Below are 14810 nucleotides of genomic sequence, written 5' to 3'. Positions count from 1 at the left end.
AATTTGAAAAAAAAAAAAGAACTTTTTTGCGGCCCACCAGGAAAATTTTAAAAAAAAAAAAAAAAAAAAAGTAGAAATTTTTACATTAATCTAAGAAAATTTCTAGAAAAAAATGTGGAAATTACTGACTTTCTTACTTGGAATTTAAAATCTCCTAAAGTCAAAAATGTAACTTTTGGGAGTCAGAAATTTTACTTTTTCTTTAGAAAATTTCTGAGAATAATCTCAAAATTAGATTTTTTTTTTCTAGCAATTTTTCAACAGTTCAAAGTAAAACATTTTTCAAGTGTTTCCTAGAAAATTTCTGAGATAATTCTCAAAATTTCAGAGTTTAGAAAATTTTAAATTTTTGACTTCTGAACTCAGAAAAGTTTCAGAAGTTGAACACTTTAAACTTTTGAAGCCAAGATTTCTCCAAAATTCTTATTCAGAAAATTTCTAAGATAAATTTCAAATTTTCTGAAATGTTTTTGGCAGAAATGTGCTGTTTTTTTTTCTACCTACAATGGCCCTAATATGTTATTGTAGAAAACACTGTAAAACTTTTACTTTTCTGCATTTGTCTTCTCTCTAGTGTCCGTTATCATCTCCTCTCACCCTGACGGCCAAAGCCACCTTCGTAGAAACCACCGTTTACCCAGAAGCCCCCAGAGGCGTTCCTCAGCCCCACTGGAGGTTTCCGTTTGGCTTCTTCACGAGAGGCGCCGCGGAGCTGGACGGCCATCTTGATCCGAGTGGCAGCAGCGCTGAGAAGGTCACATGGAGTTTAATGGCGTTCCCACTGTTGCTGCTCTCAGAGTTAGGACTCAGAAACTTTGACATAGAAATTTTTTAATTCTGCAGCTATATTTCAAAAATAAAACACTGTTTTACATAATGAATGAACAGAAGAGGATTAGGACCAATTGAAAAATATTCAGGCTTTAATCCCTGAGATTAAAGTCTGAATTCTGACTTTAATCTCAGAATTCAGTTTTTTTCTCACAATCAGAAATGTTTAAATTGTTTATGCACAATAAGGCAAAACTCAAATCTACCAATTATATTTGGGAGATTTTGGGCTTAAATTTCAGATTTACAAATCCTCTAACGAGAAAGAAACAGTTGTATGATTTAATTTACTAACACCTAAGAACATTTGGTTATTTATTTGGATTTCGACTAGTCAGAATTTTGAGATTAAAGTCAGAATATTATTACATATTTCCTCCTCCTTCTGAATGAAAGACTTGTATATTTTTCCCAGAATAAATGTTTTTTTTTACTTTCTCAGTCTCTTATTGAGGTAAAGATGCTTTTCTTTTGCACGGCTCCTCTCCTCTTTCCTCCTCATGGTCCGCTTGCTTCCTCCTGCTCTCCCGCCTCCTTGTAAAGTGAACGTAATTGAAGAGATTGGCGATGGCCGCAGGAGTCATGCCTTGCAGACGGGTAGCAGCTCCCAGCTAGCCGGCAGACACGGCGATAAGTTAAGAAAAGAATGAACTTCTTAATGTCACAAATACAAAAAACGCAGGAAAATTCAGACTCACTGTGGTCGGTCGGAATCTGTCGAGGATTTCCCTGACTTCCTGCGACAGAGACACGGGCAGAGTGAAGTAGTCGATGTCCTGCGGCAGAGACATGTTCTCCTCGCTCTGAATCCTCTTGATCTCGCTCCTGTTTTGGTCGTTGTGGGGTTTGTACACGGCTGCATGACAGACGGGAGTCAAGATTATTAAATGTTCGAAGCTCAAGAAAATTATTTCCTATGAGGGAGCAGTAGGGCCATACCAAGAAAAAATAAAATCACGAGAAAGTCACTAGTATTACGAGAATAAACTTGAAATAATATGAGAATAAAGTAGAAAGGATGAGAATAAAGTCATAATATTAGAACAGTTATATTTATAGAATAAAGTTGTAATATTATGATTTTATTCTTGTAATACAACCATATTCTCATATTATTTTGACTTTGTTTCCATATTAGTAAGACTTTACTCGTATTAATTCAACTTTATTCTCGTATGACTTTATTCCCATAATATTGACTTTTTATTCTCGTAATTTTGACTTTCTTCTCGTATGACTAATATGACTTCTTACAGTACCACAACTTTACTCCCATATTATTTAAACTCTTTTCTTGTATGACTTCCTTCTCGTAATATTATAAGTTTATTCTCGTATTGTTACTTTATTTTCGTACGACTTTATTCTCATAATATTCCAACTTTATTCTCGTAGTTTACATTTTTTATTTTATTTAACTCCGTCATAATTTCATAATAAAACATCCAGATAAATGTGTCGGCATTAAGGCCATCAAAAAACAATCAAAATCTGACTTTGAACTTTTAATCCTGTGTCCCTGGGTTTACAGTGAGATCGTTGTGTTAACGTGGAATGTCAGAAGTCAGGTTTCACCCTCTATTTTGAGTCTTTGTGAGAACTCCATGTACGGTGAAAGGCACTCAGGAAAGACAGAAGCCAACATTTCGAAGGAGACGTCCTTGTACTCCAGCAGGTCCATCCCGCTGGAAGGAAAACAAACCAGAACCAAAAATAAACCGGGGATGTTACTGAAACCTTTGTAGTTTTGGTTCAACCGACCGGACTCACCTGAGCGTCTGGTTCTTGTTCTCGCTCATGCTGATTCCCGGCAGCTTCTTCCTCCAACTGGTTGAGGACATTGTGAGAGCCTGGAGGGCGGCTATTGCATTCTGGAGACTGCAACGCACCCTAACTGCCTCATGGTGGCGCACAGCGGAGACGCATCCCAGCTCAAACCCTGATGGAGACGCAGAACAAGATGCTGTTCAGAGCTGCCCATAAATCGGTTCCATCGATTAGTCAAGATTTCTGGTTTTTGAAGATTTAACTTTTGGGAAATCTGGATTTTTCCTTTTGACTTGCCAGAGTCTTAATTAACTTATTCTTGCAATAAAGTCTGACTCCGGCAATACAACTTTATTGTCTGAATAAAGCCATATTACTAGGATAAAGTTGTATAATAGCTGAAATATTACCAGCATAAAGTCTTAATATTACTGGAATAAATCTGTACAATTACAAGAATATAGTTATAAGCCAGAGTCATAATATTATTACAAAAACCAAAATGCTCATAGCCTGGCCCTAATGCTCCGTCATACAACTCGCAGAATGGATGATTGAAATGATTTGGTCTGAAAAAAACAAGATTTTATTTTTAAGCTATGTCACCCAGCCCAAGCTGGCGCCTTATGAAGGAAACCAGTCAGACACGGAGGGCTACCTTTCATCGTAAGGCGGAGATCAGCGTTGTCCGGCCTCAGAGAAGTCCGAAACTCCGCCCGGCTGGTGAACATGCGGTACGGTTCGGTAACTCCTCGACTCACCAGGTCATCAACGAGGACGCCGATGTAGCTCTCTGTCCGAGACAGCGCCGCCGGAGGCTGGGAGAGGGCGCGGCGGGCGGCGTTCACCCCCGCCCACAGCCCCTGTACAGAACACCACCGGAGAAACATGATTCACTTCCTGTTTTCTTCTTCTCTGATCGCTACGGTTAAACCCAAAATTATTAATTAACTCTAGCTAGGCTGGATGCTATCTAGGTAACTGACTTACTATTAATTTTCGATTAATGGTTTATTAGGTTTATTAGATTAGAATTAGATCCGATCATTTGCTAATGACGTCCATTAAACCTTCTATTAGTGTTGTAGTTTGGCCGCCATCCAGCAGAGGGCCCCGTTGGTGATCCTGAAGCGGGGGATCAGCAACAGGAATGATACAGGATTTAAAGATGGCGGACACACCAGAACGGGGACGGTCCAAACAAAGTCAGGGATGGGATCAAAAGTAAACTGTATGCGTTACTGTTTTAAAATATAAGCATTCGAAAAACTTTAAGTTGTTTAGAAATTTAAACCATCGACAAGAACCTTATGTTATCACCTTAATAGCGCTCATTCAGCAGTTCTTAATGGCGGAGCGAGTCAATATCATTCAAAAATTATTGGTTAGCCTAGCTACAAAAGTGGGAGATATAATTGAGCAAAATGAGAACAATGGATAACATGTATCTCTTCTGAGCATTTATGAGTTTAAAATAATCCTTGTTCTGATTTTAAGCAGTTATAATTGGGGGGCTTCATTCTGAATATTTTTTCAAGGTATACTGTTACTGACATACTGACTATATACTGACAGTTTGCTGGGAATTTAATTAAAACGATTATGCAGCTCTATCCAAAGCCTTAAGTTATTTTTGAGCTTCGGGAATCACCTGTGCAGCTGCCTCTTCGTAACCCGTCGTCCCGTTGATCTGACCGGCCAGAAAAAGTCCCTGCGTGTTTTTTACCTGCAGCGCGGGACTCAGCTGGGTGGGACACACATAGTCATACTGCACACCATAACCTGCAGGGAGCGGGAGGTTTGTACGTGAAAAAAACAAGCAGATGTGTTTGCATTAACCATAAAATTTCACAAAATTGGAATTTTGAAAATAAATTTGCTTGATGAAAGGACAATTTTAAAAAGCACTTTTTTGATTAAAAAAACGGGTTTTGCCTAGGTTATTCGCTGCATTGAAATTGGCATATTTCACAAAACTGCAATGGAAACACTTATTTTGCATCATACAAGTCATGTGATCAATAAACGGATGTTACCAGTGGCAGAAAAGATGAATGAAACCACAGGAAGTGGTAGGAGGCTGATGGCGCAGCAGGTTTTTTTAATGATTTAACTGTGAACAAACTTATTCATATGTATAGAGAAGGATAAGGGCCACTAAAAATAATTCTAACTTTAATCTCAAAATGTAGAGTATTTTCTCTAAAATCTAACTTTAAACAGAATTTTGATTTAAATTTCCAGAATTCAGGTAATAATCTCAGAATATTCTCTGGCTAATCTAAGAATTTTAACTTTATTTTCAGAATTCCATCCTTTTTTCCCCTCAGAATTTTGCCTTAAATCTCAAAATTTTGGCTTAATTGCAGAATTTCGACTTTTTTTCTCTGAATTCTGACTTTAGTCTTCTGCGATTTTGTTTCTGTCTTTAAAGTCAGTGGTCCTAATCCTCCTCTATACACATTTGATTTTAATTGTGTTCCTTAATTCATGGAATCACTGGAGACTTTTTTGTGAAATTGTGTGTTTTTTTTTTTTTTACATTAGTGGAATATTGACAAAGTTTTACATATATTTTTAATGGAGATGCATCTGCTGATGGCATCCATTTCCCACTCTGGGTCAGGTTTTCCAGGTTTTCTGCGTACCTGGAGTGTGGATCTCCGCTCTGTGCAAGGGAGGGATTTCTCTGATGAGGCGCAGCTGCACGTCAGGAGGCATGGTCATGGACAGGCCCTGTGGGTACAAGAGGTCAGAAGTCAACCCCTCGGGCTCCAGCCACACCTGGTGACTTCTTCCTGGAAAGCGCAGCACCCTGGACTCAATGGAGGGGCAATATCTGAGAGAGAAAAACACAGAGATTAAATGTTTCTGCTTCACTTCAACTGGATCAAAAATCAGCAGGAGGCTGAAGAGGCTGACAGCTTAACGCTGGAGCTGAGAGGCTTTCAGAAGGTGGGTGGGAGAAAACTGGAGCTACACATCACTCCAAATACACAGGAAAGGAAAGAAGAAGGAAAGGAGTTAAAGGAAAGTGTAGCAGGATTGTGAAAGATTCTGGCTTTACTGATGAACGGTGAGGTTTATTGGGATAAACCCTGAGTTTCACCATAAGAGCTGTAGCTCAAAAACACACACAAAAAACAATGTAAGCTACAAAAACATGCTTTTACAAACGTAACGTATCAACTAAAAATAACGTTCACTACTGAAAATATCAACTCTAATTCAAAACTATGCCCTACTGCAGGGGTCACCAACTCCAGTCCTCGAGGGCTACCATCCTGCAACTTTTAGATTCACCTCTGCTCCAAAATGTCTGAATTCCCTCACCAGCATTCATTCCTCTCTGCAATAGGCTGGAAACGAGCAGTTTATTTGATCCAGGTGTGTTTGAGCAGAGACGCATCTAAAAGTTACAGGATGGTAGCCCTCGAGGACTGGAGTTGGTGACCCCTGGTCTAGTGTTTGTAAACAATAAAACAAATTTACCATTCCAACCGATTAAGATTAGAAATATCCTTATTCACAAAATAAACAAACCTTGTGCTTCTATCAAGGGGGCCGTTAACAAGATACATTTTACAACCTGGTTGCAACTTGTTTTCCGTTCCTTTCTGTCTTTAAGCTGCCGTTCCACAATATAAACAACGAAAGCTCCCTTATCAAAATAAAAGCATTAAATTAAAAACCAGAGGTTCGGCATATATTATACAAAATAAAACGAAGTAAATGCAATAAGTGCTAAATGGGAATACAAGAAATGAGGAGCTGAATTTGGGGTTATTTACATAAAGAATTGAAGAAGAAAGGAAGAAAAAGAAGGAATGATAGAAAGAAAGGAGGAAGAGAAAATGGAAGGAAAAAGCAAAGAAGGAAGGAAAGGGACAAAGGAAGGATAGAAAGGAAAAAGGAAGGAAGGCATAAAACTAAGGAAAAGATGGGAAAAAAAAGAGGAATAAGGAAGCAAGGGGAGAAGAAAACGGTAAAAAAGGAAAAGAAGAAAAGGAAGCAAAGAAGGAAGGATAAATTAACACACAGATGATAATGTACAATGAGGGATTGATGAATGGAAAAACAGTGGTGGCAGCATAATGTTGGTCAGAGTGACAGTTGGGGGTGTAAATACTTTTTTGGTGAACTCTTCGTCTACCTGGGTCCTTTGGCGTCCTGCTGGATGTGGCAGTTCAGGTGGAGACTCTCCCTCACCACTCGCTCTACACCTGGAGTCGTGTAGGTCAGGTAACACGGCAGCTGCTCCTCCGGCTGTAGAAGTTTCAAAATAAAAGCATCTGCAGTGATTATGATGAAAATGTGCTGATGGACACAACTGAGTCAGAACCAATCCCGGACTGGACCTTGCAGCGGGTCTGAGTGTTCATGAAGCTGAACGGCGTCGGCTGGCGGTCCGGCGGGTGGAGCTTAGCCAGGGAAAGGTCCACTGAGTCTTTTAAAAGTCTGGGTGGGGTTCCGGTCCTCAGCCTGCCTACCCTCAGACCCAGCTGGTCCCTCAGCGTTTGGGTCAGGCCAGAACTTGACGGGGCGTCTCCAATCCGGCCTCCGGGGGACGAGGTCCGGCCCACGAAGAGCGACCCGGACAGGAAGGTACCGGTGGTCAGAACCACGGAGGAGGCGGAGATTGGCTGGCTCCCATTGGCTGATGGAAGGATTAAGAAACCACGGTGATGAAATCTGTTGCCATGGTGACGTAATCCGACCTGATATACCACTGACATCTTATATGTTAGAGAACAAAGTTAGTCTAGATTTTAAGACAAATTTATGTTAAAGGGACCCGACATTTTCAGGTCAACATTAAGTCAGTCAGGAAGGAAGGATGGAAAGAAGGAAAAAATGAAGAAAGGAAGGAAGGATGGAAAGAAGGAAAAAATGAAGAAAGGAAGGAAGGAAGGAAGGGCTCCCTGAATAAGATGTGGAAAATGACTGATGCGTACCGAGCCGTATCCCGGTGACTCTGTGGCGCCCAGGTTCTGCAGGGTTCGGATCCGACACCAGCAGCTCCTCCACTGATCCCTCCAGAACCTTCAGCCTGGGAGTGGACAGCAGCTCTGCCTGCAGGTAGAACAACTGGATCTGAGATTAAAGGATTTCACAAACATGAAAGAATCAAAGCAAAACTCCAGAAATGTTCCTGATGAGAGAATAACATGATGCTCAAAGCTCAAAAAAGTCAATTTTACTTATAGGGGTTACTGCCCTATAAGCCCTTTCTAACATTTGGCCCAGCGTGTGTGTGTGTGTGTGTGTGTGTGCACGTGCGTGTTGTAATGGAAAATTTTATAATGTGCTCTTCTCCCCTTTTGTGCTTTAGATTGTGTCTGATGATGAGATCATGTCTGCAGGATCTCATCTTGAGATTGGCCAAGCTGCTCTCCTATAGACGTCTATGGTGCCATAACAGCAGGGGACATCGTTGATCCTGGAGACTAAGTGTTACTTCCCCAACGTGGAACTTATCTGCCCTCTTTAGCATGAAAGAACAACCCCCTTTCCCTAACAATAGACAAACGGCCAGACCATCTGAGTTGGGCTCCACAGAATCCCTGGTACATAACAATCAGGGATTCACACCTACTGTCCAATGAAGTGTCTCTTCTCTGACTAGAACCTATCCACTGTTGGTCAGAGCAGACTTGACTCTGTATTTCTGTTCTCACCTTGCAAGGTTTTAATAAATTTCTTATTTCTTCTCATCCAGACTCTTGCTAAAGTAATTTTTTCCACGACAGTGTGTGTGTGTGTGTGTGTGTGTGGGGGCGAACCTGAATGAACTCTCGGTAGCGCTGCCGGTCCAACTGGGCTCTTAGCCCCCACACGGCGGGGCCTTTGCTACGATTCAGGACGGAGAAGTTAATCCCCGCCCAGTCTCCAGCTCGGCCACAGAGCCCATCCAGAGCGTCTACCTCCCTCACCAGGTGACCCTTACCTACGCCGCCCAGGGACGGGTTGCAGGACAGTGCGCCTGTGAGGAAGAAGCCACAGTGAGATCTCTAAATGTTCACCCAGCCTCAATAAACCCATTCTTCGTACCAATTGTTTGTATTTTCTGTGTGACCAGGAGGGTCTCTGCCCCCACTCGGGCCGCTGCAGCCGCTGCCTCGGTTCCTGCGTGGCCTCCACCCACCACAATGACATCATACCGCTGTCTGGAGAGCTGACTGGCTCTCCTGGAAACCAGGAACAAGACGCTGTGCACTGGGGGCAGCTTCTTTGTCAACATGTGAGACATACACCTGTCAAAATGGCTACAATCAGAGGCACAATTATATAAGCCAACATCTTCGAAAAGCAGAAGTGAAGTTTCCTGCACAACCAACAAGAATGGAGCAAGTGGTTTCTTGTTGGTAAGACAACAAAAAAGCACTTGTGTTTTCCAGCAGCCATTGTACAGCGCATACAGCGGTAAGACCAGCTGACCAAACATGCTGGAGCTCAGCTGGGGTTGCTAGGTAATGGCGCAGTTCTGACTGGGACTTAAAAATTGCGAGGTTTTTGAAACACCTCATTTTCTGGACACCAAAAAACATTAACATATTGTCAGAAAATATCTGGGTGTTTTTTTTAAGTGCTTGGGTTATTTGTAGAAACAGCAGAGATCCAAGTGAAAGTACAAAACTTGAAAAAAGTTAATTTTCATAAAAGGTTTCCTTTAAATGCAATGAAAATACTTTTTTTTTTCCAAAGTTAGTTTTGCACTTTTAATACACAATGCTAACATTCTACATTCTTTTTTTAAAATATGAAATATTTGACTGGTAATGTTTATATCAATATTTATAAGTGAAGTGGGGAAAATTTGTTGATACACAATGCTGATAAGGTAATTTTTTGTCTATGTGTGTCCAGGTTATACTTCAATCACCTGGGAAATACAAGATCGTTATACTATTTCTATGGAAGAGCTGAAAAAGAAAAAACAAAAGAATTCTGAGATTGATTTCTGAATTCGGAAATCAAAGACAGAATTCTGACTTTTTTCTCTGTATTCTGAGATAAAAAGCCAGAATTCTGCCAAAGAAAGTCAGAATACTGTCTTCTTGAATGCTGAGATTAATGTCCGAATACTTTAATTTCAGAATTTATAATTTTTTCTCCAGAATTTAGAGTCTTTCAAAACAGATTGGAATTCTGATATATAAAGTTAGAATTCCTTTTTTTAGTGCTCTAATCCACTTCCGTATAAAACCTTTAAATTGAAAGTGGTAAAAGTGGATGTACATTTCTGGCAAATCTTACAAACAGAATCAATTAATAATGAATTGGAGCCACAATATTAGCACTTTGTTGGTACAAAGCTCCCATACATACAACTAGTGTTGGTAATTCGCTTCCATATTTTGTAACTTTAAGAACATCCACAACTACCATTCACTATTAGGCATTACAGGTACTTACAGTTAGCCAACCAGAAAATAAAATCGTTGATTTGCTTACTGTATAACTTGAATCCAACAGAAACGAAGACCAAATCAGAAAAAAATGTGAAACCCCAGCTACATTACACAAATGCTCTTTACGGAGGCTGCCATGCTGTTTGGAGCACAGCGCCGTAATACCTGTGGTATAGGCGCACGCACAATTTTTGTGTGTCTATGACTTCGTATCATTTGAAATCTATTTAAAATTTATTCTTGAAGTTGGAGAAATTGAGCAAAAAAGCTGCAACTTAATGTGCAAAGGTGGAGGGAGAAGATAGAATCGAACATTATCAAATGGAATAAAATATTGTAAACAAATAAGGATAGGTTGTGTTTGCCACGTGTACATTACAATACATCAATTTTTGTTTTTATCACCTGCTATATACCTGTATAGATCAAAGCGTGAATTAATGAACTCGTTGTTCTCTCACCGGTACGTGAAAAAAGCACGTCAACGCCCCCTCCCCCTTCCAGCCGGTTTCCAGTCAGCCGCGCGCGGATTGAGTCAAGTGAGCCTACCGAAAGGTGGTGTTGACCGACCGCAGCAGGTTTTCTCCGAGAAACCTGAACAATTTCAATCTTCTGAGGCGACTGACAGTAACGTCAAGCCCTTAGTTTGTAACGGAAGAGCCAGCGGTGCCGAAGTTGAGGCGACAGGACAGAGGGAAGAAAGTAAATCCCGGAGGGAAAGCGTCCGAAGTGAGCCTGAGGATCAAAGCTAATGCTAACTTAGCCTGCTAAATAATTACATGGAAGCTGTTGTTTTTTTAAGTAGTTGTTTGTTTTTTACGTAACTCAAGGGGTTACAAAATAGTTGATAACCGAGAGGTTTAATTTATATGTTATAATTAATTTTATTTCCAACGAGGTTTGCCTCAACACTGTAGGCCACAGGCGACTGGTGTTGAGTAGCTACAGTGGCCGGGGTGTTTTTTCGAGGTTACTCCGGCTCTTCTCTCTGTAGGGCAGGTGATTTTGCTAAAGGTAGTTTGGCTTTACACCAGCTTCTTTTCGGGAGATTTCAGTTTTATTAAGTTAGCTCAAGCTTGGTACTGTCTAAGGCTTGTGCTTCGCAATGCTGAAACCCCAGCAGCAATCCGGCTCAGGCGGGAGAAAGGCGACTAACGGAACATCAGGGCCCGGCGGTATGTCTTCCCCAGTCAGCGGCATCAACAGCGGCGGCCGGACACCGGCTGGAAGGTGAGCGGGCGGGGTCTCTCTGGGTAGGACAGTCCGGGGATTGTCCCGTGCGCGCAAGGCCTACCGGTTAAAGCACCCTGCTCAAAGGGGGCGTGATTTGGACGTAGAGATTTTGTCTTAGCCAGTAGAATTCGTTTAATTATGATAGACAGAATCTATGGGCCAATAAAAATGCTGTTTGTTTTATATAGCCGAATCAGTGAGGTGGGTCCGACTTTGTGAAAACAATAAAGAAGCATTAAGGCTATGCAAAGTTTAGCTGGCCTGTCAGTGCAGAAAATCTGACTTGTCGTTTCGATATGTCGTAGTTTTGTTTTCGTCTGCTGTCGTTATAATTCTGTAAGTTATTAACGCTGCAGAGACTCCGGCATATATGAACCATGTCGTTAGACGTTTGTTGACTGAAGTCTTTGTGGCTTCGTCTTTGTTTTGTAACCTTGTGTGTAACCAGTAGCAGCGATAAAATTACATTTTATTTTAGCTTGCCTTCTTTATTCTTAGCAATTTCCTCACCTGAATTGATCCGGATGCTTTTGTTAAATGTCTCAATGGAAATTAAATTCGGTTAATTATTTTAATCTTAAAAGAAAAGAAAAAATACGTCAGTGTTTCTCTTTCTTAGACCGGTGCAAGTGAAAGCCTAGTACCACGTATATTACGATTTTTCATTGTCATATATTGAGAAAAAATATTTGATTTTGAAATAATTTGCCAAAAATCAAAATAAAAAATTGCACGTTTGTTGTTGAGAGATTGGCCCATAGCAATTTCTAGTTGTCTTGCTATTTTTGATAAATTTATGTTTTTAATGTGTTTTTGAAAGGACTATGACACATTAAACAAGAGAAATGTGCTGAAGGTTATTTCATGGATGTAGGGATTTTAAATTCAATTAAAAATGAAAGATTTATAAGATTGTCTCTAATGTTTTATGTCAAATTGAAAATAGAAGATCAATGCACAAGCAGATTGGTGGTTCTCTTAGAAATTAAGACAAGAGGATTTTTAACAAACAAAAACACTGGTTTATTTAGAAACCCTTGACAAGTTATGACTCAGAATCACAAAAATTAACTTAAAAAAATTTGATCTTTGGTGGTTGAGCTAACCTTTTAAAGAGGTTAAATGTAAATATCAGATGATAATAATTTATCAGTCCCTTCACACCCAGAAGGTTCATAGGTATTGGAAACAGTAAGAAAGAAACAAATAAAATCAGTTTGCATATTTTTTAAAGTAAATTGTGGTATAATGTGATACAATGACATAATAAAACATGCTCAGGTATCAAATCAGTTAAGTTTTCAAAACACAAAAAAAGATATATTTTTTTCCAATTACATTAAACATGACTGTGTTAAACCTGACAGTTTCAACCATTTGATAATGTAAAGTCAAAATACCTTCAATATCATCCGTTAGGTAACCTAGTGATGGCATATAAATAGGAGGATAATATGATGATAAATTAAATAACTGGAAGCAGCAAACTCTGATAGTAATATTGTAACATTCCAATTATTTAGAAGAAAGTTTATATTTCTTACTTTTAATGTATATTTACAATTTAAAAACAGCTTAAGAGTTCATTCTGCCGGACAACCAAAGGTTTTAAAGTCAATATAATAGTTCATCTTTGAAAATAAGATAAGAATACTTAGTTTTTTTTTTTTTTAGAAAACAAATAATTTTTTTTTTTACATGGGGAAAGATAAACAGGATATTTGCAGTACAGCTTCTTTTAAGGAAATGGAGCGGAAATCACAGAACCAAGGAAAACTGACCAGCATAAGTCATTTATCTTATTTGACCTCTCATGAAAATACTTTAATTTTTACAAATTGCTACATTTATGTGCACAGTGAAATAACAGCAGCCCGGGAACATAAAAAAAGTTATTCTTCTTCTAAATAGTTTTTTTTATTCTGTTTCTTGCAGGAATCGTTCCTCTGCAAAGCCGTCGTTTCAGTCCTCACCTGTAAGTATACCAAGCACAAAAAGCTGCTTTAGCTGAAGAATTAATGAAACAAAAACATGAACAGCATTTAAATTAGAAGGATTCTGTTTTAACTTCAAAAATATTCCTTTGAAACTTTATATGAGTTTCAGAATTTAGGTTATTTTAATTATTTTTTTATATGGGACCAATTTATAATAATTTTTTTTATCACTTTATAAAACTAGTAGTAAACATGATTATAGCATACTATATAATTTTATTTTCACAGCAATCCAGTCATTTAAAGATATTAAAAGTTCAAATCATAATTTCTCATTTGATTCAAGTCATAAAATATTTTAATAAACTGAAGCTGACTTCAGGTTTCCTCACTTATCAACTGACTTGATTTTTCTTTAAATTAGTAATTTATCTTTTTAAAATGGATCAGAATTAAAGTATTAACAGCAGATAATACATCCCAGGATGTCAACACAACCTTCAACTCAAAGTTAGTTAATATTTGTATAATTTAAATTGTTTAAAAAGCTTTTAAAATCTCATCTTTTTACAATTGTTTTTACTAATGTAGATGTACTGATGTTAAAAGTTTTTAGTCTTATTTTGCACACCACTTTATGATCTGTGTCTTTTAAAGCTGGTGTATAAATAAATATTTCTCAGGTTTATGTGTCAGGTGTGTGTGTGAAACTCTCTCATGATGCGTACCTGTGTGTCTCCTGTGTTCAGGTGTTTGAGGGCGTGTACAACAACGCCAGAATGCTTCACTTCCTCACAGCTGTAGTGGTGAGTCAGTCATTTGGATCTTTGGCAGATTTTTCCCCCCCAATTAGTCTGGAAGAATTCCTTCCTTCAGTTTGTGTGACTAATTAAAAACATTAGAGGTAAAAGTCAACCAACATTTTTCCATGGAAGGATTGAATGGTGATAAGTCACACCATTATATCTAAAATTAGCAACAACATTGCTTTGAATATGAACATTAAAACCTCAGTTCTGTCGCCTATTTATTCTAATACCTTCACTAAGGTGTGTTAAATGGCGTTTAGAAACACATTTATTGCTGTTATAGTGGAGCAGCAGTTATTAGAGGGGAGATGAAAGACAAGGAAGCAATACAAACACACAAAAAAGTTATTTTATGGTGTCATTAAGCCACTTGTGGGTTTGGATATGTTGGGTCACAGTGAAACAGAGCTGATGATGATTCTACACATTATGTGGAAATCCATTTACTTTCCCTCAGTGTTTAATGTTGTTCATATTTGGCAGGATAAATATGAAATGGGATTGAAAATTAATAATAAATAGGAAGAAATGACATTTGACTAAAATAAAACATCTAAAAGATAAAAATAAATCACTTCATATCATCAGGGGTTGGCGATATAGGCTTAAAGTTTTACCACAATATTTATTGGTACTATTCTGAAAGCAATTAAATCGACTACAAAAACTAGAAAATTAGATTTAAGTATTGTGTAACATTAAATCATGCCTGGCTGCAACTGTATCAATGGCAGCTCCTCTTCTTCTATTCCGTGTTTGTAGCTTCTTGGCGCAGCTCCGCTCCTGCTACTGGTAGCTTCACCGCATCAGTTCAGCGTTAC

The 14810-nt window shown here is 38.8% G+C and overlaps 3 protein-coding genes across 10 annotated transcripts in view; 2 read left to right on the top strand and 1 right to left on the bottom strand.

Moving 5' to 3' along the window:
- The window catches only part of LOC106956259 (tectonic-3-like), a 15638-nt gene extending 14716 nt beyond the window's left edge, over window positions 1-922 (top strand). For both annotated transcript variants that reach the window (XM_015046990.1, XM_015046988.1), the window contains one exon: window positions 575-922. In XM_015046990.1, the coding sequence (XP_014902476.1) occupies window positions 575-835 (261 nt within the window). In that variant the 3' untranslated portion in view covers window positions 836-922. The remainder of the gene's footprint in view (window positions 1-574) is intronic.
- Window positions 923-1171: 249 nt separating this feature from the next.
- mto1 (mitochondrial tRNA translation optimization 1) lies at window positions 1172-10505 on the bottom strand. 4 transcript variants are annotated; one of them, XM_015046987.1, is made up of 13 exons: window positions 10427-10505; window positions 8650-8852; window positions 8382-8581; window positions 7554-7671; window positions 6957-7255; window positions 6752-6864; window positions 5247-5437; window positions 4250-4380; window positions 3257-3461; window positions 2602-2770; window positions 2407-2516; window positions 1530-1687; window positions 1172-1442 (listed from the first exon to the last, which is right to left on the bottom strand). In XM_015046987.1, exons 2-13 carry the CDS (start codon window positions 8846-8848, stop codon window positions 1278-1280), a joined length of 2058 nt encoding a protein of 685 aa, XP_014902473.1. In that variant the 5' UTR covers window positions 8849-8852; window positions 10427-10505; the 3' UTR covers window positions 1172-1277. The 4 variants fall into 4 exon arrangements, with proteins under 4 accessions (XP_014902473.1, XP_014902471.1, XP_014902472.1 ...); XM_015046985.1 differs by lacking the exon at window positions 10427-10505 and adding an exon at window positions 10054-10173 and having other exon boundaries at window positions 8650-8864; XM_015046986.1 differs by lacking the exon at window positions 10427-10505 and adding an exon at window positions 10015-10172.
- Window positions 10506-10538: 33 nt separating this feature from the next.
- The window catches only part of atxn2l (ataxin 2-like), a 22458-nt gene continuing 18186 nt past the window's right edge, over window positions 10539-14810 (top strand). Inside the window, exons 1-4 of one of the 4 annotated variants that reach the window (XM_015046983.1) lie at window positions 10540-10739; window positions 11134-11240; window positions 13179-13218; window positions 13930-13986. In XM_015046983.1, the coding sequence (XP_014902469.1) occupies window positions 11188-11240; window positions 13179-13218; window positions 13930-13986 (150 nt within the window). In that variant the 5' untranslated portion in view covers window positions 10540-10739; window positions 11134-11187. Of the gene's footprint in view, window positions 11241-13178; window positions 13219-13929; window positions 13987-14810 lie in introns of all 4 variants that reach the window. The other 3 variants (XM_015046982.1, XM_015046981.1, XM_015046980.1) reach the window with 3 other exon arrangements.

Source organism: Poecilia latipinna, unplaced genomic scaffold (assembly GCF_001443285.1).
Source record: "Poecilia latipinna isolate Pla-1442-1.1 unplaced genomic scaffold, P_latipinna-1.0 Scaffold801, whole genome shotgun sequence".
NCBI classification, from domain to species: domain Eukaryota; kingdom Metazoa; phylum Chordata; class Actinopteri; order Cyprinodontiformes; family Poeciliidae; genus Poecilia; species Poecilia latipinna.
Note: the sequence above shows the minus strand (reverse complement) of the source record. Positions and strands in the feature narration are given on the sequence as shown.

Excerpts from the sequence above, each read along its gene's own strand:
- mto1 (XM_015046987.1), bottom strand. The coding sequence starts at position 8,848 with ATGTCTCACATGTTGACAAAGAAGCTGCCCCCAGTGCACAGCGTCTTG. Across the intron at positions 7,256-7,553 it reads AGTCACCGGGATACGGCTCG|CCAATGGGAGCCAGCCAATC; the intron begins GTACGCATCAGT and ends TCCTTCCATCAG. Across the intron at positions 3,462-4,249 it reads ACGAAGAGGCAGCTGCACAG|GGGCTGTGGGCGGGGGTGAA; the intron begins GTGATTCCCGAA and ends TGTTCTGTACAG.